Consider the following 25,048-nt stretch of genomic DNA (forward strand, 5'->3'; position numbering starts at 1 on the left):
AGAACCAGAGAGAGAGAGAGGGATGAGAAAGAATGAGAGGGATGTCGGCAGGGAAGGAGATGAAAGTGGATTAGCCACCGCGGCGATTTGCATTTGTGGCATGGAGACGAAAGCCCCAGTGATGCCCTGAATAGCTGGATGCATGAATAAGTGAACAAACAAAAACTGAAATAAACCCCCTTCCATCTGGATCGGTGGGCTGCAGCAGCAGTGAGACCACATGTGAAGCTGGGGTAGGAGAGAACCAGTAAAGCTACATGTAACGAAGGGGATAGACAGGCACCACTACTACTACTACCTCTACTACTATAGCCTCCAACCTTCTTTACAAGGGCTCATATTTATTAGGGCACACTACGGAAAATGTCATAGATCGATTTGCAATGGAGAAAAAAATTACAATTTCTTATATTGGGCAAGGCCAGCTAGTGCCTCCCTGTTTCAGTCTGTTTTCTACTGTGTGGTGCCTAATGAACACAGCCAAGCATCCGTCCCTAGGAGGGGTGCGTCACTTGAGTGGGTTGAGTCACTGACGTGATCTTCCTGTCTGGGTTGGCGTTCCACCTTGGGATGTGCCGTGGCGGAGATCTTTGTGGGCTATACTCGGCCTTGTCTCAGGATGGTAAGTTGGTGGTTGAAGCTATCGCTCTATTGGTGTGGGGGCTGTGGCAAAGTGGGTGGGGTTATATCCTGCCTGTTTGGCCCTGTCCGGGGTATCATCGGATGGGGCCACAGTGTCTCCTGACCCCTCCTGTGTTAGCCTCCAGTATTTAAGCTGCAGTACTTTATGTGCCGGGGGGCTAGGGTCAGTCTGTTATATCTGGAGTATTTCTCCTGTCTTATCCAGTGTCCTGTGTGAATTTAAGTATGCTCTCTCTAATTCTCTCTTTCTTTCTCTCTCTCGGGGGACCAGAGCCCTAGGACCATGCCTAAGGACTACCTGGCATGATGACTCCTTGCTATCCCCAGTCCACCTGGCCGTGCTGCTGCTCCAGTTTCAACTGTTCTGCCTGCGGCTATGGAACCCTGACCTGTTCACCGGACGTGCTACCTGTCCCAGACCTGCTGTTTTCAACTCTATAGAGACAGCAGGAGCGGTAGAGATGCTCTTAATGATCGGCTATGAAAAGCCAACTGACATTTACTCCTGATGTGCTGACTTGTTGCACCCTCGACAACTACTGTGATTATTATTATTTAACCATGCTGGTCATTTATGAACATTTGAAAATCTTGGCAATGTTCTGTTATAATCTCCACCCGGCACAGCCAGAAGAGGACTGGCCACCCCTCATAGCCTGGTTCCTCTCTAGGTTACTTCCTAGGTTTTGGTCTTTCTAGGGAGTGTTTCCTAGCCACCGTGCTTCTACACCTGCATTGCTTGCTGTTTGGGGTTTTAGGCTGGGTTTCTGTACAGCACTTTGAGATATCAGCTGATGTAAGAAGGGCTATATAAATACATTTGATTTGATTTAGTTGAGTAGTTCCAATGGATCAGTGGGTTAGAGTATTGTCCTGGCTAAACCAGGGTTGTGCGTTCAATTGCCACATAGGCAACAAACTGAAAATGTGACTCTGTCAATGTCGACAGCTTGTTGAGTAAGCTGATTTGGATAAAAGTGTCAGCTGTATGACCATATATATATATATATATATATATATATATATATATATATATATATATATATATATATCATTATAAACTGGGTGATTTGAGACCTGAATGCTGATTGGCTGACAGCCGTGGTCTATCAGACCGTAGACCACGGGTATGACAAAACATTTATTGTTTTAATTAAGTTGGTAGCCAGTTTATAATATCAATAAGGCACCTCAGGGGTTTGTGGTATATGGCCGACATACTACGGCTCAGGGCTGTTTCCAGGCTCTCAGCATTGCGCCGTGCAAAAGAACAGCCCTTAGCCGTGGTATATTGGCCATATACCACACCCCTTCTGGCCTTATTGCTTAATTATAGCCCCTGCACCCAACTAGCTCACTGTAGACGACGGTCCAATAGTATAGGCAAGTTTGTGAGGCAGGGGGAGAGTTGAGATAACTCTGTAAAACTTCCATAGCTGTCTGCCATCCATCCAGAACACATCTCCTTGTCATCATTCTCTCTCTGAGTGGCACACTTATCATCCCTTGCCTTCCATTTCGTTCCGGTGAGATACCATCTTCTCTGACTCCAATCCCGTTCTTGTAGTCAGCTATGTGGTGGCGGGTAAATGGATTTGACAATGCAATTTGGATGGGCTTTGTAGTAAGCATAATTATGTCTGATTGACTGAAAAGTGACTCTGAGGTCCAGATCGTGAAGTGTCTTGAATTGATCAGGGAGACAGACCAGCCATGACAGCATGAGGAAATGCAATGATCTAATGAGATTTAACTGTGTTGCGTTTCTGTTTTTCTTCTTTCTTCCGGCGTCATATGTTTACACGAGGAAGGACGATTGGAGTGGATATTTCACCAATGAGTGATAAGACACACACCTATGGGGGGGGGCATTCTCTGTACTGTATCCTCTCATTCAGAACCATTTTTCTGACCTGTGAGAAAACCAGGCCAAATTAAGTCAGACAGATTGAAATTATTAGACGCTTAAAGTACTACTAATAATTCGGACTCTCTCTCCACACACAGACCAAACGGTACTTTTTTTTTTATAAAAAAATTGATACAGCAGACTCAGACAAAAAACTCAGAGGGGGAGAAGAGGCAATAGTTAATATTAACTGGCAATTAAATAATTATTGTCACATAAGCAAAGGGTTTCTGGGTTCTTCACAATCTGGATGGCACATTGTGTCAAACATGATTTTGATAGAAATGCATTGAAAACAATGTGTGGCGTGTAAGTCTGGTAGAACATTGATAAGGTAGTGGCTTATTGTGTCGCCTTGGCTGACAGAAATACATTTCACACTAAATCAGATGGAGTAAATCCTTGCATGACAATTGTTTATGTAAGACAAGCCAGCCAACTCTCTTTCCACCCCGTCGAGGTTCTAGGGGCCCAGACACAGACAGTGTGCGTCCCAATGGAACCCTTTCCCCTATATAGGTAATAGTGTGTTATTTGGGAAGCAGAGACAGTCACAGACAGTCACATTCACACACACAGCCAATCACCGCCTTAGGGCACAGTCAGATCCTCCAAGATGATACGAACGCAATCTAATATGGCGTTATTTATTAAGTTGATAGGCTACAGCAGATAAACCCGATGAAGCCCAATACCCTTGTTGATGCCTTTCAAGGTAATTACAAAATCACAAATTCACAATGGCTACTTCCCAAATGGACCCCTACTCCCTATATAGTGCACTACTTTGACCAGAGCCATATGGGATGCAGTCAATGCCATCCGTCACGTGCATGAGGAATGACTTGCTCCCTACCCGCGCCTGTCCCCCGAATCCCTGTGGCTTTGGAATGTAATGTAGTGTTATTTAAAGAGGATGCTGCCTTGCTGACAGCCGGCGTTAATAACACAGGCAGAAGTGACAGGGAAGCAGCGGCCATCGTATGCAGATGTGGTAGGGTCCTTTCTTCACACGTCCCCAATGAGGAACAAAATACACACACACACACACACACACACACACACACACTGACTAACTGTTAGCGGACACACACAAACAAATGCATTCACACACACATACAGAGAGAGACACTCACAGAAGGAGACGCACACACACCAGTGTCATGATAATCTCTAAATTAAGTTCATGGATTAAATATGCAGGAGCGGGAATCTCGGAGCTGGACGCCATATATCCTCAGTGTTTCCCCTATATGCACTTAGTAGCAGCGGTGCGCCACTTCAATTTTTTTAAATATAATAATAATTATAATGTAGCGCTCCCCCTATGGAAAACACTGATCCTAATCATATTGCCGTTTGTCCCTGTTCATCAGTCTGGACACTCTAAAAATGTCTTCCAATATTCACACCAACGTACAAATTATTATGAAGCAATGTCTTGGAACGATAAGCACTATACTAGTGTTGACATCGCAACATAACCTCAGTCTCAGCCGATAACATAGTTTCCCACCAGGTCTAATCTTTCAGTTGCTATACTTTGTCCTTCCCCTAAAAATATAATATAAAGCTATACAGGATGTCTAAGATCAGTCTATTATCTCTCAATGATCTTCCTGGGAACGTCCTTTTTTAAGGAGGATGTGCTGTTATGTCAAGGTGAGCAGTTGTTCATCTTATTTTGAACTCTAAATTGAACAAGAGAGAGGTTCGATTCAACATCACTTGAGCTGGTACACAGTAAACATTGATATCAGTGAATAGCCTAAACCACCTCAGCCAAAAGCCAAAGCCTCCCTCTCAATTGTTGATGACATTTCCCCAGAGAATAGAATTGAATGAAACTGAATTCTGCCAGTGCCTGCAAGCTGTTGCAAAAATGGATTGGACTGGATGAGTGGATTTTAATTTGCACTGTGAGGAATGATCACTTGCAGGTAAAAGTGAATTAGGAAAAAAGCATCTGTGAGCCTCCAACTATTGGAGTATTTTATAAATGGCTGGAATAATTTGGTAACTAACGGTTTTGTTTGAAAAATTGTGATTTGTTGTCATCGTCCTAATTCCCTATATAGCAACACAAATATTTAATAAAATTACAAGTATGATAACACAACAAGGAAAGCAAATACTGTGCGCTAGGCAGCTAAGTAGCTAGGCAGCTAGCTAGCTCGGTAGCTAAGTAGCTAGGCAGCTAAGTAGCAAGGCAGCTAAGTAGCTAGGTAGCTAAGGAGCTAGGCAGCGAGGCATAAATAAAATGAAATAAAAATGTATTGGTCACATACACATATTTAGCAGATGTTATTGCGGGTGTAGCGAAATGCTTGTGCTCATAGCAAGTATCTAACAATTCACAACAAAGCAGAAATCTAAAAGTAAAATAATGGAATAAAGAAATATATAAATATTAGATTGAGCAATATCGGAGTGGCATTGACAAAACATACAGAATACAGTATGTACATATGAGATGAGAAAAGCAGTATGTAAACAATATAAAACATTATTAGAGTGACTAGTGTTCCATTATTAAAGTGGCCAGTGATTTCAAGTCTATGTACACTGCTCAAAAAAATAAAGGGAACACTTAAACAACACAATGTAACTCCAAGTCAATCACACTTTTGTGAAATCAAACTGTCCACTTAGGAAGCAACACTGATTGACAATACATTTCACATGCTGTTGTGCAAATGGAATAGACAACAGGTGGAAATTATACGCAATTAGCAAGACACCCCCAATAAAGGAGTGGTTCTGCAGGTGGTGACCACAGACCACTTCTCAGTTCCTATGCTTCCTGGCTGATGTTTTGGTCACTTTTGAATGCTGGTGGTGCTTTCACTCTAGTGGTAGCATGAGACGGAGTCTACAACCCACACAAGTGGCTCAGGTAGTGCAGCTCATCCAGGATGGCACATCAATACGAGCTGTGGCAAGAAGGTTTGCTGTGTCTGTCAGCGTAGAGTCCAGAGCATGGAGGCGCTACCAGGAGACAGGCCAGCACATCAGGAGACGTGGAGGAGGCCGTAGGAGGGCAACAACCCAGCAGCAGGACCGCGACCTCCGCCTTTGTGCAAGGAGGAGCAGGAGGGGCACTGCCAGAGCCCTGCAAAATGACCTCCAGCAGGCCACAAATGTGCATGTGTCTGCTCAAACGGTCAGAAACAGACTCCATGAGGGTGGTATGAGGGCCCGACGTCCACAGGTGGGGGTTGTGCTTACAGCCCAACACTGTGCAGGATGTTTGGCATTTGCCAGAGAACACCAAGATTGGCAAATTCGCCATGTGCTCTTCACAGATGAAAGCAAGTTCACACTGAGCACATGTGACAGACGTGACAGTCTGGAGACGCCCTGGAGAACGTTCTGCTGCCTGCAACATCCTCCAGCATGACCGGTTTGGCGGTGGGTCAGTCATGGTGTGGGGTGGCAGTTCTTTGGGGGGCCGCACAGCCCTCCATGTGCTCGCCAGAGTTAGCCTGACTGCCATTTGGTACCGAGATGAGATCCTCAGACACCTTGTGAGACCATATGCTGGAGCGGTTGGCCCTGGGTTCCTCCTAATGCAAGACAATGCTAGACATCATGTGGCTGGGAGTGAGTCAGCAGTTCCTGCAAGAGGAATGCATTGATGCTATGGACTGGCCCGCCCATTCCCCAGACCTGAATCCAATTGAGCACATCTGGGACATAATTTCTCGCTCCATCCACCAACGCCACGTTGCACCACAGACTGTCCAGGAATTGGCGGATGCTTTAGTCCAGGTCTGGGAGGAGATCCCCAGGAGACCATCCACCACCTCATCAGGAGCATGCCCAGGCGTTGTAGGGAGGTCATACAGGCACGTGGAGGCCACACACACTACTGAGCCTCATTTTGACTTGTTTTAAGGACATTACATCAAATTTGGATCAGCCTGTAGTGTGGTTTTCCACTTTAATTTTGAGTGTGACTCCAAATCCAGACCTCCATGGGTCGCTAAATTTGATTTCCATTGATAATTTTTGTGTGATTTTGTTGTCAGCACATTCAACTATGTAAAAAAAAAGTATTTAATAAGAATATTTCATTCATTGAGATCTAGGATGTGTTATTTTAGTGTTCCCTTTATTCTTTTGAGCAGTGTATATAGGGCAGCAGCCTCTAAGGTGCAGGTTTGTGTAACCGGGTGGAAGCCAGCTCGTGATGGCTATTTAACAGTCTGATGGCCTTAAGATAGAAGCTGTTTTACAGTCTCTCGGTCCCAACTTTGATCCACCTGTACTGACCTCGCCTTCTGGATGATAGCGGGGTGAACTGGACCTGGCTCGGTGGTTGATGTCCTTGATCATCTTTTTGGCCTTCCTGTGACATCGGGTGCTGTAGGTGTCCTGGAGGGCAGGCAGTTTGCCCCCGGTGATGCATTGGGCAGACCTCACCACCCTCTGGAGAGCCCTGCGGTTGCGGGTGGTGCAGTTACAGTACAGGCTGTGGTACAGCCCAACAGGATGCTCTCAATTGTGCATCTGTAAAAGTTTGTGAGGGTTTTAGGGGCCAACCCACATTTCTTCAGCCACCTGAGGTTGAAGAGGCGCTGTTGTGCCTTCTTCAATACATTTTCTTTGTGGGTGGACCATTTCAGATCGTCAGTGATGTGTACGCCGAGGAACTTTAAGCTTTCCACCTTCTCCACTGTAGTCCTGTTGATGTAGTTGGTCAATGTAATACAGGACACAACGTACAGCCATTGTTAAGGTAGCAAGTTGTAACCAGAAAGCTTTCCAGCTGGGAATATGTCTTTAGGTCCCATAATTCACCTCAAATGTCTTCAAAATGATGTACCGTTTATCTCTTTAACCAACGATAAAGTGATCTATTCCCATTCTCAGTGCATATTATATGCATGTCATAATACTATATAAGCTAACATACAGACCAAACAGGAGAATGAACACATCGAATTAACATACAGGTATGCTCTCGCTAGCCCTAACTCGCGCTAGCTGTCACTGTCACACACCACCATCAATCCACTTCCTCCTCACACCGCTCAGTCACTCTTGTGTTACTGTCGGCCCTGGCAACGGCAAAAACATCTCCGGCTCCCCCGAGCATGGCACGCGCTGCTAATGGAGATTGGCACATATGCACAATCAGCATTCAAGACGACACAAGCCTGAACCTGTTAGCTAGGTAGAGAGATTGAGAACGACGTGGATGAGGTATGCTACTGTATAGTAACATGTGAATAATCAGCATAAGTAGAATAGAAATGTATACAAATGTATATCAAATCCACTGGTGGTTCTATTGTAATACCGGGGGTCTATTGTACCTTTTTGCTGTAACATATACTTTATGTGAAAAGCAAGACACTGACTTATTTTTCTTGGAGACATGCAGTCTCTTCAAGCTGAAAATCAGAAAGGGAGAATGCATAAATAGACGTTAGTGTCCATCGTTGTCAACATTCACAGTTGTTTTCTCGCCACAGAGCTACAGAGGCATCCTCTTCCTTAATCTAATATGCCCAGTGAACTGAGCAAGCTTACTAGATGGGCTATCATCAGCAAAAGTGATGCTTTTTGAAATGGTTGCACTCAGTCAATCTTGAACAGTGCCTTGTAATAATAAAATAACAAATGAAAAGCAAATGACACAATCGTCTCATTATACAACCGGTGAAAAGACTGAAAACATCCCGACTTAGTCAGTCTCTGACTATATGTAAACACTGTGTCCACACCGCTTAGAGAGAATAGGAAGATTGCTGCCTTGCTTTTACTAATATACCCAGAATCGTTTCAAGGAAATTGTGTGCTGTTATGTCAAGGTGAGCAGTTGTTCATCTTATTTTGAACTCTGAATTGAACAAGAGAGGGGTTCGATTCAACATCACTTGAGCTGGTACACAGTAAACATTGATAACAGTGAATAGCCTAAACCACCTCAGCCAAAAGCCAAAGCCTCCCTCTCAATTGTTGATGAAATTCCCCCAGCGCAGAGAATTGTATGAAACTGAATTCTGCCAGTGCCTGCAAGCTGTTGCAAAAATGGATTGGACTGGATGAGTGGATTTTAATTTGCACTGTGAGGAATGATCACTTGCAGGTAAAAGTGAATTAGGAAAAAAGCATCTGTGAGCCTCCAACTATTGGAGTATTTTATAAATGGCTGGAATAGTTTGGGAACTATTGGTTTTGTTTGAAAACTGTGGTTTGTTTTCGTCCTCCTAATTCCCTGTAGAGCTATATAAATATATATATTTTTAAATGAAGTATGATCACACAACAAAAGAACTGCTGAGCAAATACTGTGTGCTAGGTAGCCAAGCAGCTCGCTTGGTAGTTAAGTAGCTAGGCAGCGAGACATAAGTGGGTCATTGTAATACATGACACAGCATACAGCATTGTTATTGTAAGCAAAAAGATTTTCAGTCCAGAATACAGTGCCTTGCAAAAGTATTCATCCCCCTTGGCGTTTTTCCTATTTCATTGCATTACAACCTGTAATTTAAATAGATTTTTATTTGGATTTCATGTAATGTACATAATAATCCAAATTGGTGAAGTGAGAAAAAAGGAAAAGAAAAGTGGTGTGTGTATATGTATTCACCCCCGTTGCTATGAAGCAAGACATAATATGTCACATAATAAGCTCAATCAAGTCCACCTGTATGTAATCTAAGCGTCACATGATCTGTCACATGATCTCAGTATATATACACCTGTTCTGAAAGACCCCAGAGTCTGCAACACCACTAAGCAAGAGGCACCATGAAGACCAAGGAGCTCTCCAAACAGGTCAGGGACAAAGTTGTGGAAAAGTACAGATCAGGTTTGGGTCATAAAAAAATAGCAGAAACTTTGAACATCCCACAGAGCACCATTAAATCCATTATTTAAAAAATTTAAGAATATGGCACCACAACAAACCTGCCAAGAGAGGGCCACCCACCAAAACTCACAGATCAGGCAAGGAGGGCATTGATCAAAAAGGCAACAAAGAGACCAAAGATAACCCTGAAGGAGCTGCAAAGCTCGACAGCGGAGATTGGAGAATCTGTCCATAGGACCACTTTAAGTAGTAGACTCCACAGAGCTGGGCTTTACGGAAGAGTGGCCAGAAAAAATACATTGCTTAAGAAAAAAATAAGCAAACACGTTTGCTTTTGCCAAAAGGCATGTGTGCTAAAGCAACACTCAAGTGGTTTAAGGGGAAACATTTAAATGTCTTGGAATTGCCTCGTCAAAGCCCAGACCTCAATACAATTGAGAATCTGTGGTAAGATTCCTGTACACCAGCAGAATCCATCCAACTTGAAGGAACTGGAGCAGTTTTGCCTTGAAGAATGGTCAAAAACCCCAGTGGCCAGTTGTGCCAAGCTTATGGAGATATACCCCAAGAGACTTGCAGCTGTATTGCTGCAAAAGGTGTTTCTACAAAATATTGACTTTGGGCGGGGGGGGGGTGAATAGTTAAGCATGCTCAAGTTCTGATTTTCTTTCTTATTTCTTGTTTGTTTCACAATAACAAATATTTTGCATCTTCAAAGTGGTAGGCATGTTGTGTAAATAAAATGATATAAACCCCTAAAAAATCTTTAATTCCACGCTGTAAGGAACCAAAATAGGAAAAATGCTAAGGGGGTGAATACTTTTGCAAGCCATTTTTGTCTTAGATTCCATAATTCACTTCATATGTCTTCAAAATGTTTATCTATTCAACCAACAAAGTTTTCTATTCCCATTCTCAGTGCATATTACATGTACAGTGCCTTCAGAAAGTATTCACATCCCTTGTCTTTTTCCACATTTTGTTATGTTACAGCTTGAATTTAAAATGGATTAAATGTAGATTTTGTTTCACTAGCCTACACACAATACCCCATAATGTCAAAGTGGAATTATGTTTTTAGATTATTTATTTTACAAATTACTAACAAATGAAAACCTGAAATGTCTTGAGTCATTAAGTATTCAACCACAAATACCTCTCATAGAAGGGCACCTATTGGTAGATAATAAATATATATATATTTTTTAAAACAGACATCGAATATCCTTTTGAGCATGGTGAAGTTATTAATCACACTTTGGATGGGGTATCAATACACCGAGTCACTACAACGATACAGGCATCCTTCCTAACTCAGTTGCGAGAGAAACTAAACCGCTCAGGGATTTCCCCATGAGGCCAATGGTGACTTTAAAACAGTTACACAGTTTAATAGCTGTGATAGGAGAAAACTGAGGATGGATCAACAACATTGTAGTTCCGCCACAATACTCATCTAAATGACAGAATGAAAAGAAGGAAACCTGTGCAGAAAAATATTCCAAAACATCCATCCTGTTTGCAATAAGGCACTGAAGTAAAACTGCTAAAAAACTGACAAAGAAATGTACTTTATGTCCTGAATACAAAATACTATTTCAAGGGGCAAATCCAAAACAACATATCACTGAGTACCACTCTTCATATTTTCAAATATACACTAGAGTTGCTTACCAAGACGACATTGAATGATCCTGGCCTAGTTACAGTTTGAACTTAAAGTGTCTTGAAAATCTATGGCAATACTTGAAAATGGCTGTCTAGCAATGATCAACAACCAACTTGACAGAGCTTGAAGAATTAACATTGCACAATTCAGGCATGCAAAGCTCTCAGAGGCTTACCCAGAACGATTCACAGTTGTAGTAATCACTGCCCAAGGTGATTCTAACATGCATTGACTCAGGGGTGTGAATACTGACAGTACCAGTCAAAAGTTTGGACACACCTAGTCATTCTAGGGTTTTTCTTTATTTGTACTATTTTCTACATTGCAGAATAATAGTGAAGATATCAACACTATGAAATAACACATATGGAAGGTAGGGGTGGTATGCAGAAGATGGTATTTTACCAAACAGGGCTAAGTCCATATTATGGCAAGAACAGCTCAAATAAGCAAAGAGAAACGACAGTCCATCATTACTTTAAGACATGAAGGTCAGTCAATGCTGAACATTTCAAGAACTTTGAAAGTTCCTTCAAGTGCAGTCGCAAAAACCATCAAGTGCTATGATGAAACTGGCTCTCATGAGGAACGCCACAGGAAAGGAAGACACAGAGTTACCTCTGTTCCAGAGAATAAGTTCATTAGAGTTACCAGCCTCAGAAATCAGCAATTAACTGCACCTCAGATTGCAGCCCAAATAAATGCTTCACAGAGTTCAAGTAACAGACATCTCAACATAAACTTTTCAGAGGAGACTGCGTGAATCGTGGTTGAATTGCTGCAAAGAAACCACTAGAAGAGGACACCAATAATAAGAAGAGACTTGATGGGCTAAGAAACACATGGACATTAGACCGGTGGAAATATGTCCTTTGGTCTGATGAGTCCAAATTTTAGATTTTTGGTTCCAACCACCATGTCTTTGTGAGACGCATATTAGGTGAACGGATTATCTCTGCGTGTGTAATTCCCACCATGAAGCATGGAGGAGGAAAGGCAAAGAGGGATACCTCATCAGTTGTCCAACTGAATGTATTCAACGGAAATGTGTCTTCCGCATTTAACCCAACCTCTCTGAATCAGCCTTAATTGTGATGTTTTCACTATTATTCTACAATGTAGAAAATAGTAAAAAAAAATAAAGAAAAACCCTTGAATGTGTGTCCAAACTTTTGACTGGTACTCTATTTAAATTAGATATCTGTATTTAATTTTCAATAATTGTACAAACATTTAAAAAAACAATGTCATTATGAGGTATCGTGTGTAGATGTGTGAGAAAAAAATTAAACGTAATCCATTTCAATTCAGGCTGTAAGACAACAAATGTGAAATAAGTCAAGGGGTATGAATATTTTCTGAAGGTGCTGTATGTCATAAAACTATATAATGTAAGCTAACATCCAGAATGAACATATCAAATTACGGTGGTCATTCTTTTAATCCTTTTAAATAAAGTGTGTTGTGATTTATGTAAATTAATCTGACTAGGCTTTGTATTTACTAGCAGATATCTGCTTTGGTATTACGAAACATGTTCAAATGACTTCTTAACTTGTTGAATAGTTCCAATGTGTCCCCTATGCCATGTCACATTGTGCTCAAACCAGAGTAATATGTGCTTCCAGGCCCCATTCAGACCTAAGTGGATTTGACTGGGGGGACACATCCACTGGCTGAGAGCAGGATACTGACCCTGTCTGACGCCAACCGGGCACAGGTGTCACCAATGCCCAATTGTCCACTCCCCTACTCCTTCTGATGGTTAAAACATAAATGATATTCAACTTCTAAATAAAGTCTGTTTTAACTTCAACAGACCTGTGTGTTTTCCCCATTAGAATGTCCAATCCAGTCATTTCCGTGCCCCCCCCTCTCTTTCTCTCTCTCTCTCGCTTTCTTTCTCCCCCTCCACCCCCCCTACTTTCCTCCCTCTCCCTCCCTTCCTCTCTCCCTCTACCCTTCTCACTTCCTACCCCCCTCTCTCTCTTTCTCCCTCCTCCTCCTTCTCGCTCTACAGGCTGTGTCTGAACACTCTCTGTGACATTGTTTCATATCTGCCGGCCTAATAAATACCCTGCTGGGATGAAACATCTTTTCCTATTAGAGACAGAAGGATTACGGCAGATCTAGGCTCTATTTTACAGCAGCGTTGGCTCACCCGTTCACTTGCAGCCGGGGTAAAGCAATTTGGGTTGAATGGTGAACATCTGGTTAGTCCAAGAGAATATGGGAATCCACTTAGGGCAAATTAAAACAAATGGAGAGAAGCACGTAATGATTTCATAAGCAATTTCCCATATTAGTATTTCTAATACTTCACAATGAAAACAGATTTAGCCCGACTCTTGTCTCACGCATCAATCACGGGCGTTCCAGGAAGTACTCACTGACTGAACTCACAAAAGGGCATATTCTCAAGTTTCACTAGTGTGCCATTTCCTAAAAGCATTTGTCGATCAGCCTCCCCCCCCACCACCCTACTCTTAAAGCTAAATTTATTAAATTGTCATTAAATATGCATTTCATTGTTAATCATTTGCATGTGAAGAGGATTAGTTCTTAATTTGCAAAATGACTTAAATCTATCTCTTTACCAAAATAGCCCCTTGAAATTACATTAAACACCATGGTATGATCCATCAAATTTTAGAATGAATGAATGCATAAATCCATAGAAAATATACATTGAAAAGCTTAATTTACATGTATGTCATTCCAGGAAAAATAATGGCCATATGTTCGTGCCAGCTGGCTGTGAGAAGATATTTGCCTGCAATAAAGGTGTTGAAAGTGTAAATGTATTATCACAAAGTATTATTTGGAATTAAATACATGTCCAAGAAAATGTGTTATATCAAAAGTAGAGATCTATTCTAGCTCTATAACCGGCCCACCCATGCAACATTAATGCTGAAAATGGTTGGATATGATTGGTAAATGGTTTTGAAGAATAAAATATTATCTGCCTCAGAAACCATTCACTGCCTTATCTTCCCCAACTTTTTATTAAAACATGTTTGATGCCGGGCCATAAAATATGGATGTAAGGCATCCAACTCACTAACTCCAGCAAACTGTTGAAGTACACATAGAATTTTTCAACAGTGCCGTCAATGAGGCCTGCTGGTGATGAGTGTGGATAGCAAGGCTAGCCGAGGAGCCTCTCACACCCAATGCTGTCATCTGTAGGAGAGGAAGGATGATACTAGCCAGCAGGGTAGAAACAATTATGAAGAATACAATGGAAAAATACTGGATAGACCGACATCTGTGTTCTGAACAGAGAGCAAAAGAGAGAAACTGAGTCGAAGCAAAATCTACTCACAAGAGTAAAAAGACAGAGAAACCCTGCCCTTTAACCCCCCCCCCCCCCCCCCCCATCAAGCTGAGTTTGCTGTTCATAGTCCCATTTACACAGGGTAAAAAAAATCATCCAACTGTCATTCCCCTTCTTGTACTTTCTCAAAAATTACCTAGTCAGGGTACAAAATATGACGAGAGAACATTTCTAAGGGGGACGAGTCGACTTTGATTAAATCGTATTGGCTTATTGATTTCAGAACCACCAACTGCCAATGATTTAAAGCTTGTAGGTATCATCGTCCTTAAACTTGAAAGGCTCAGAATTCCTACTTCTGGATGATCAGACACAAACTCGGGAGAGACCAGGAGTCGGGTGACGGGGTAGTCAGAGTATCCATGCTATCTCTTAGGCTCCAGGCTACCAGTCCGTGTCCTTGTCATGTTTTATTCATCCCCCAACATATTATGGTGTCTTCCGACTGAAACAGAGATCCAAATCTACTCCGGCAGAAATATTTAATATCACACCTACTTTCCTCCATCTGCTTAGACACATAAAGAGAGGGTAAGGGAGAGGGGAGGGGAGGGACAGAGCTGGGAGGAAGAGAGAAACAGAGAGAAACAGAGAGGCAGAGAGAACGGGAATGAGAGAGAGCGCAAGAGAGAGAGTAGAGAGAGAGAGAGCAAGAGAGAGAGTAGAGAGAGAGAGCGAGAGAGAGAGTAGAGAGACAGTAGAGAGAGAGAGCGAGAGAGTAGAGAGACAGTAGCGAGAGAGTAGAGAGACAGTAGAGAGAGAGAGAGAGAAAAGAGAGAGGGATAGGCTTCCTAGGCATCTTCAGAAGACAGCCATTCTGGATTATTAAAAATGAAGCTTTCAAAGAGTTCTCTGCTTGAAAAAGTTGCATGCATCAATTATCTGGCAGAGAGTTAGAGCAGCAGTGTGTGATGGAGAGTGACTTGGAGCGGCTTGTCACATTGCTGAACACAGCAGAGCTACAGAAAGGTCCTTGGCTAGCTGTGACATTTGAAGCTGGTGGATTGTAAAAAATCCCAGTGTGTTTGTCAGAAAATAACAAAAAAGACCTCGCTGACTGGTTCCCAGCCCCCCAAGGCCTCTAGGCACAACATTCTGCCTGTCTCAATGTCATCTCAGTAATAGGGCACAGAGATCTCTATTGCTATTTGCCATGTCTGAATAACTGTGCCGTCTGAAATAATCAATAGCGTTTTCACCACCATTACACTGTTTATGAGAAAGATAAAAAGGCAGTCGGTCAAAACGATAAGCTATAAACAACCCGGCTGGGACAGAGTCGGAGAGAGAAAATAATCCAAGTCCAAATCGAAACCAGGAAGTTGGGGGAAATAACTTCCAACAAATCTCTCTTAAACTTCCTGTAACTATAATATAAGTTTTACGGTTGTGAACATTTCAAAATGATTATCCTCTCATTTCCCTTCCATTTCTATGTTTGAAAAAGTCTGAATAAAAAATGATAGCCATCCAGGGTTGTTAAATGTTTTAATAGCATGTGACTAGTGTGGTGAAAAAAAGATCTTCCTCATGAATGTACGTGTGATTCTGTGTGATGTGCCAGTCCTATCAACTGTCTACTCTACAAAGCCAGTGGACCTGAGATCCCTACATCACCACGACACTGGCGGCAGGCGGCCAGCTCTCTGCTCGTCACCTGACAGAGCTGAACTACACCCAACAGCCACCACAGTGACGAACACAATGACATAATAGGGATTCACACAGGACCTGCCTGGCTTTGATGTAACTGTGACTATTTCTACTGCTACTACTAGGGTGATGACTAACTACTAATAGTACTACTTATACCTTGGTTCAAATATACAAACATTTTTTTTACGCAGCTATCTGATTATATATTTTTTCAATACAATGACGAATACTGTAGTATTAGTACATTAGCCTACTACTCTGACTACTATTATTAGCAATCATCATAACAACGATATCAATAATACATATGAATATTGAATACATTGAATATTGAATATATGAATATTGAACAAAACATATGAATATGGATTCTATACCACACTGTTGTTCGCTATTAGAGACAGGAGAGAGACAGGATAAAACACACGCGAAGCATGTGATTTCTTCTCAGTGATAAAGATGCATCTCCCACCCCCTGCAGTTAGACTCAATGTGAGGTACAGTTCAGTGCTTCAACCCTCACACACGCTCCACACCCCTCAACACACACACACATATACTCTCTCTCAAACACACACACACCCAGACACACAAACACACAGCCCCCTCCCCCCACACAGTCTCTCTCTAACACACTCTCAATCTCTCCCCATCTCTCTCTCTCTAAAAGTGACAGAAAAAGTGGTGTACCTTTGTTCATGTCAATCAGCTGCTTCTTCTTCTGCTGGCGCTCCTGCCTCTCCCGCTCCGCTTTCTCCTTGGCCAGTCGGGCTCTCTTGATCTTCTCCTCCATCTCCCTCTTCTTGTGGTTGTCCTTCACTGCTTCCTGTAGAGGGACACACAGGCATGAGGGCACATGTTCTACTATAGAAGGTAACTACATACAGTGTCTTGTCTTGAGACTCTTATTGCTTCTCCATTGTCTTGTTTTTATGCTGGACTAATGTCGATGACCTAAGAGTGCATATTGCATGTACACAGTGTGGAGTGTATTGTGAGTCTGTTCCCCACCAAAGATGGTGTGTGTGGCACTGCAGTGAACCAGTCTCCCAATGCAGGAGAGAGAGAGAGAAGAGAAAGGAGAGAGATATCACTCTGCCCTCTTCACTGGTGAAAATGTCACCAAGGTGTCAGGGAAGGGAAGGAGAGTGAGGAGGAAACAGAAAACAGTGGGGGGTATCTCCTGTTGCACAAGGCTGTTCTGACACCAGGGGAGAGAAAGGGAGGAAGAAGACACTACCACACAAGCTTTGGAGCCCACAAAGGTTCTCTCACCCCAGGCATGTGGCGCAGGCATGACATACCTCTTCCTGGAATGTGTGTGAGTGTGCGTGACTGGGTGCATGTGTAAATGTGCATGCATGTATGTGACTGTTCAGACATTTGAGGATTTGCAAGTGTGTGTTTGTGCATCTCTGCTTGCAAGTGTGTGTGAGTGCCTTCTTGCGTCCCTTGTCCTCCTCTGTGGTCTGATATAATGAGCGTTGACAGACAAACATCCCCTCCCCGGCTAAGACTCAGGTATTACGGGGATTGTGTGGAAGGAACAAGTAGCCATTCATGCCTGTCAAAACTGGGGCTTTGGCTTCCAAGGACAAGAGCCCCCACTGTTACTGTCTCCTTGTGAGATGACAATGATGAAGAGACAGAGAGTGGGGGGGGGGGGTGGAGAAAAAAGGGGGCGAAAAAGTCACACACAGGCAAAGATAAAGGGAGACATATTGAGAAGGAATAATGGAGAGGGAGAGAGACAGAGATAGAGAGATGGAGAGAGAACGTGAGAGAGACAAAGAGAGAGAGACGGGGAGAGAGAGAGAGAGCGAGAGAGAGAGAGAGAGAGAGAGAGAGAGAGAGAGAGAGAGAGAGAGAGAGAGAGAGAGAGAGAGAGAGAGGAGCAGGGGGTGGAGAAAGAGAAGGAGGAGAAAAAGGCGAAGGCAAAGATAAAGAGAAACAGAGAAGGAATAATGGCGAGAGAGAGACAGAGAAAGAGGGAGAGAGTGACAGAGAGAGAGAGACCCCTTCCTGGACAAAACGTTCCACTGTAATAGTGAAGGTGTAAACTTGGCAGTATAAAATTTTAACAGTATATTTGACCTCTCAGCTTCCCTATCAAATAGGAAAATAGAATACCAAAGAAAATTAACAACGACAAATGGTTTGATGAAGAATGAAAAAATCTAAGAAAGAAATTGAGAAACCTGTCCAACTAAAAACATAGAGACCTAGAAAACCAGAGTCTACGCCCTCACTATGGTGAATCACTAAAACAATACAGAAATACACTACACAAAAGAAGGAACAGCACGTCAGAAATCAGCTCAGTGTAATTGAAGAATCCATGGACGCTAACCACGTATGGAAAAATTGGAAAACACTAAAACAACAACACAAAGAATTATCGATCCAAAATGGAGATGTATGGGTAAACCACTTCTCCAATCTGTTTGACTCTATAACAAGGAACAAAGAACAAACAGCACAAACATATACATAATCAAATACAAATCTTAGAATTAAAGACTACGAGAACACACTGGATTCTCTAATCACCTTGAATGAACTACAGGACAAAATAAAAACCCTCCACACAACAAGGCATGTGGTGTTAATGTTATCCTCTAAGAAATTAGCAAATATACAGACAACAAATTCCAATTGGCTATACTAAAACTAACATCTTCCCCAATATTTGAACCAAGGACTGATCATCCCAATCCACAAAAGTGGAGACAAATTTGACACCAAAAACTACCGTGGGCTAGGCGGCAACAGCAACCTTGGGAAAATCCTCTGCATTATCATTAACAGCAGACCCGTACATTTCCTCAGTGAAAACAACGTACAGAGAAAATGTCAAATTGGCTTTTTACCAAATTATCATACGACAGACCACGTATTCACCCTGCACACCCTAATTGACAAACAAACAAACCAAAACAAAGGCAAAGTCTTCTCATGCTTTGTTGATTTAAAAAATGCCTTCAACTCAATTTGGCATTGGTCTGCTATACAAATTGATGGAAAGTGGTGCTGTGGGAAAAAACATACTACGTACACGTGTACACAAATAACAAGTACGCGGTTAAAATTGGCAAAAAGCACACACATTTCTTCCCACAGGGCCGTGGGGTGAGACAGAGATGCAGCTTAAGCCTCACCCTCTTCAACCTATATATCAACGAATTGGGGAGGGCACTAGAAAAGTCTGCAGCACCCGGACTCACCCTACTAGAATCTGAAGTCAAATGTCTGTTTGCTGATGATATGGTGCTTCTTTCACCAACCAAGGAGGGCCTACAGCAGCACATAGATCTTCTGCACAGATTCTGCCAGACCTGGGCCCTGACCGTAAATCTCAGTAAGACCAAAATAATGGTGTTCCAAAAAAGGTCCAGTCGCCAGGACCACAAATACAAAGACACCGTTGCCCTAGAGCACACAAAAAACGACACATACCTTGGCCTAAACATCAGCGCCACAGGTAACTTCCACAAAGCTGTGAACGATCTGAGAGACAAGGCAAGAAGGGCATTCTATGCCATTAAAAGGAACATAAAATTCGACATACCAATTAGTATATGGCTAAAAATACTTGAATCAGTTATAGAACCCATTGCCCTTTATGGTTGAGAGGTCTGGGGTCTGCTCAACAACCAACAATTCACAAAATGGGACAAACACCAAATTAAGACTCTGCATGCAGAATTCTGCAAAAATATCCCGCGTGTATAACGTAGAACACCAAATAATGCATGCAGAGCATAATTAGGCCGACACCGGCTAATTATCAAAATCCAGAAAAGAGCCGTTAAATTCTATAATCACCGAAAAGGAAGCGATTCCCAAACCTTCCATAACAAAGCCATCACCTACAGAGAGATGAACCTGGAGAAGAGTCCCTTAAGCAAGCTGGTCCTGGGGCTCTGTTCACAAACACACCCCACAGAGCCCCAGGACAACAACACAATTAGACCCAACCAAATGATGAGAAAACAAAAAGATAATTAACAACAAAAAAATAGAGCAAACTAGAATGCTATTTGGCCCTAAACAGTACAGAAAATGGCTCTGTACACATTGGCAGAATACCTGACCACTGTGACAGACCCAACCTTAAGGAAAGCTTTGACTATGTACAAACTCAGTGAGCATAGCCTTGCTATTAAGAAAGGCCTCCGTAGGCAGACCTTGCTCTCAAGAGAAGACAGGCTATGTGCACCCTGCCCACAAAATAAGGTGGAAACTGAGCTGCACTTCCTAACCTCCTGCCAAATGTATGACCATATTAGACACATATTTCCCTCAGATTACACAGACCCACAAAGAATTAGAAAACAAACCCATTTTTGATAAACCCCCATATCTAATGGGTGAAATACCACTGTGTGCCATCACAGCAGCAAGATTTGTGACCTGTTGCCACAAGAAAATGTCAACCAGTGAAAAACAAACACCATTGTAAATACAACCCATATTTATGCTTATTTATTTTCCCTTTTGTACTTTAACCATTTGTACATGAGTGTAATGTTTACTGTTAATTTTTATTTTTTATTTCACTTTTGTATATTATCTACTCCACTTGCTTTGGCAATGTTAACATACATTTCCCATGCAAATAAAAACCTTAAATTGAATTGAAAATTGAATTGAATTTAATTGAGAGAGAGAGGAGGAGAGAGAGAGAGCAAGGTAGAGAGGGAGAGATAGAGATAGCGAGAGACAGGGTAATTGTGTTTAGAGAGAGTTAGAGAGGAATAAACCCTAACTTAAAACTCTGTGTTAATTGGAACATCGCAGACGTTTTTAACTCCATATCAAATAATTTCTAGGTATCAATTAAGTACCTTGCTGTGATTGTTTTCATTTAAAATGGTCAAAAAGAAACAAAAAAAGCTTCCTAACAGAGAGCAATTTCTTAAGCAAAAAAATTTGCTCGGACTGCCTGGGAGTGGTCTGAGTGGGGAGGGTAAAACTAAAACCTACAGTGTCTATCACATAAACCTGCTGTGTATTCTTAATTCTCACTATCCAAAAGATAATTAGCAAGCTAGCTCATAATGATAACGAGGCACGAAGCATTAAGTGATATCATCTTGCTGTAGAAAATGCAAATAAAGAAGTTGCTTCATGTAGATAGCCACTAAGTCCCTTTTTAGGGAGTGACTACTGTATTGCTACAGCCGTAGTTATCAGAATGGTCTCATCCATCCCCAAAATGGCTGACTTTGTGCATCGACACTTTGTCACTCTCCATGGTCCTAAATGGTAATAGGCACTGCTGCTACCGGCACAAGAGGGATTGCGTGTGTGTGTGTGTACATTTTTTTGCAGTGATACTGAGGCCTTCTCTCTGTTCTCTGCCTTGTGTTGTGGACTTCTGAGCGCTCTGACCTCCACACCTGGCTGGAGAATTTCAGAGCCATTTTCTGAACATCCCCTGCACTGAGCATGATGGGCCAGAAGACATTTTCCTTTCAGGTTCTTCTTCAATTCAATCCAATCCAATAATTCATGACTTGTTTACTGCTCTCCCCTATCAGCTTCTGCTCCTATACATGCGTTTGCCCAGTCCAGAGACTGTTTGCTTGTCCGTAAATAGAATGCATGTCCAATACATTGATTCATACCAAGTGGTATATGCAAGTGTGGATATTGGAACAGAGCTGTTTAATTGCTCCTTTTCTGTTGCACCACTGATTACACACACACACACACACACACACACACACACACACACACACACACACACACACACACACACACACACACACACACACACACACACACACACACACACACACACACACACATAGATGCTGTAGATTTGACAAACATGATCACTGTAGCACAACAGAACCTTGGGCTGCCTAAGTGTTTATCAGCCATCTGTTGCTGTACGTGCCAGCTTCTAATGAAATTGTGTCAGAAACTTATGAGGTACAAATACACTAACTTGGTAGTCTTTAAGACACAATACTATATTTTTTATTTATTGAAGGGTTATCCTGAATAAATTGAAATCCTGTGACCAGTTTAGGTTGAATAATGCCTCTGCTGTGTCAATATCAGTGACTTGATCACTGAGTGCCAGTGTCTATGCAAATATATATTGGATAAACAAGTGTGTGTGTGTTAGAGGATTACTGTAGCAGCTGTCGAGGAGGAAGCAGCAGTAACAGGGAAAGTGTAGTGGGAGGAGAGGCATCATATTACCAGTACCATTATCATCACAATGACTCTTCATACTGTCAGTGTCAGGGCATTCGCATGCTTTTGAGATCGAGCCAATGGCCCTGAAAAGACGGACAAACACACACAAACATACACACATGCATGTATGCATACGCACGCACACACACACAACGACATTCACACACACACTCTGGCCATCATAATTTGATCACTAAGATTATGTGAGGATGTTCCTTCTTGTAACCCCACACCCATTAGTCTGGCTTTATTGGTCTTATTCAGTCAATTAACGACTAAGACTGTTAGCTCAACATCCACCTGCCCAGGCTTTGCTAACTTGTAATACAGAGATCCTCCTCTCTGCTCCGAGTCAGGATTACACACACAGAGCTGGTTGACTGCATTTCACCCCATCTCCAAATATGGCAGCTGCACATATATGGACTTCCTGCGCCCAAATAAAATGATTTTCATTGGCCTCGTCAAGAGTAGAAAAAAAATGTGGCTAATGAATTCTTTTATCTGTTGTAGTTGGATCTATGAGGGCTGCCAGTCATTGCGTTAACTCAAATGCCTCATGTCGGTCGGCGTTGAATTAAGCTTTTTAGTCAAAGCAATTTAGAGGAAAGTAGCATTCCAATCAAGGTCTTTATTATCTGAGATGCCCCTGTGTGTAATGAATGTATTACAAAGGCCAAACAACGCTCTGTGATACCGCCGAATGAATGTTTAGCCTCAATGACTCGGAAGCCCATACCATGAACATTTGCTGTGCATGTTGAATGGGTGTCAGCATAAAATCAATTGGAAAGTTAAATGATGTATCGTTTGTGAATGTGAATTTCCTTAATGACCCCAACTGCCGACCAGTCACAATATCCATTTACTGTATCACTATGGCTGGTGCAGAATGATATATACCCTCAGTGGCTGTAAGGTAAGTGATGGGTGATGCAAGGAACGTACCGTTAGCGTAGCCAAATGATAAATACCCTCCTCAGGACAGATTCACAATCCCACTAGGCTGCTACTGGCTAGCCAAGCTTAGCATGGTGCAAAGGGGAAGGGCTGTTAGCGAGCATCTACATCTGCAGAGGAAACAGCTACATTCTTTCAGTTTTACAGTTAGAAAAACAAACAACAACCAGAATGAATGCATCGATCACCAAACATTCCTGAAAGTTAGAAGCATTGAAGCATCTGTTAAATGGGTCTCCCGGCAAGAAAGGAAAACCAGAGGGAATAACAGGAATGTTGCAGTCGCTGGTCATCGAAGGATTGCTTATTTTATACACACACTCTCTATCCCAACTCAACCCCCCACTTCCCCAGACCTCTCCTACTCCTTGGCATTGAAGTCGAAATCAGTAATAACTTATTCATAAAGAGCTATTTGCTTGAGAGAATAATTAATTTCTTAGCGGACGTCTCCTTTTAGAGGCAACAGCAAATCCTTGGGGGAGCGCCGTGTCGAACGCTGGTACTCTTTGATCACGAGAATGAAAGTTAGTTATACATATGGGAAGGAGGGAGGGAGGGGTGGGGAGAGAGAGAAGAGAGGGAACAGAGAGAGAAGAAACTCAGACAAGAAGACCTTGCCATTCACACTAATAGGTTTGGAAGACTTTGAGCGTATCTTCTGGACATCGTGTCATCATCCTGACACATTACATTTTTGGGGGCACCGGGAGGAGAGGGAGAGATGGAGGGAGAAAATAGTTAAATACATGTTTAAGAGACTTCTTCCCAGGAGGTAGTGTCTCTGCTTTGTTCTTCACAGTTTGAGTTTGTCTTGGTCCACAAATATCCCTCTTGAGCATTCTGGGATTTGAATTTTTATGATGAATGTGTTTTCAGACATTTTATTTTAGACTCACCTCACATTCATTCCAATAAATGTCATATCTGTGTTTTTGAATAAACTTGAAAGGTGTTACTGTTGTATCATTTACTCTACTACTTTCCTGGATATTTTCCTTGAGGTTTTGTGTTTATATACTGGTGTCAACTGATCATGGTTTAGTTTTACTCCCTTGATCATCTAAATATATCCAAAGGAAGCAGTTTCTGTGTTCTTCGGAAATGAACAATACATGATTTTTGAGTGTTCTCAAAAAAAGATTGTTCCAGGAAATGTAGTCATACTGCACATGAGTAGTTTATAATTGGGTCATTTCAGTAATTTGTCTCAATTTGGTCCTACTGTACATGACTTTGAATACCTTTCCTGGAACAACCATTTCTGAGAACACAAAATTAAATTATTGTTCATTTCCGAAGATAACATATATACACTACATGGCCAAAAGCATGTGGACACATGCTCTTCGAACATCTCAATCCAAAATCATGGGCATTAATATGGAGTTGGTCCCTCGTCTACTGCTATAACAGCTTCCACTCTTCTGGGAAGTCCCAGAAGTTCAGGTCAGGGCTCTGTGCAGGCCAGTCAAGTTCTTCCTCACCAATCTCAACAAACCCTTTTCTGTACGGACCTGGTTATGTGCACAGGGGCATTGTCATATTGAAACAGGAAAGGGGCTTCAAACTGTAACTAAGGGGCCTAGCCCAAACCATGAAAAACAGCCCCAGACCATTATTCCTCCTCCACCAAACTTGGCACTATGCATTCGGGCAGATAGCCTTCACCTGGTATCCTCCAAACCCAGATTCGTCCGTCAGACTGCCAGATGGTAAGGCGTGGTTCATCACTCCGTAGAACATGTCTCCACTGCTCCAGAGTCCAATGGCGGCGAGCTTTACACCACTTCAGCCAACACTTGGCATTGTGCATGGTGATCTGAGGCTAGTGTG

At 42.3% G+C, this 25,048-nt stretch overlaps 1 protein-coding gene across 5 annotated transcripts in view; it reads right to left on the minus strand.

Moving 5' to 3' along the window:
- The window catches only part of LOC135526552 (protein diaphanous homolog 2-like), a 728,420-nt gene that overhangs the window by 87,033 nt on the left and 616,339 nt on the right, over nt 1-25,048 (minus strand). For all 5 annotated transcript variants that reach the window (XM_064955040.1, XM_064955039.1, XM_064955041.1 and 2 more), the window contains one exon: nt 16,730-16,865. In XM_064955040.1, the coding sequence (XP_064811112.1) occupies nt 16,730-16,865 (136 nt within the window). The remainder of the gene's footprint in view (nt 1-16,729; nt 16,866-25,048) is intronic.

The sequence above is a fragment of the Oncorhynchus masou genome, chromosome 32 (assembly GCF_036934945.1).
Source record: "Oncorhynchus masou masou isolate Uvic2021 chromosome 32, UVic_Omas_1.1, whole genome shotgun sequence".
Lineage (NCBI taxonomy): Eukaryota > Metazoa > Chordata > Actinopteri > Salmoniformes > Salmonidae > Oncorhynchus > Oncorhynchus masou.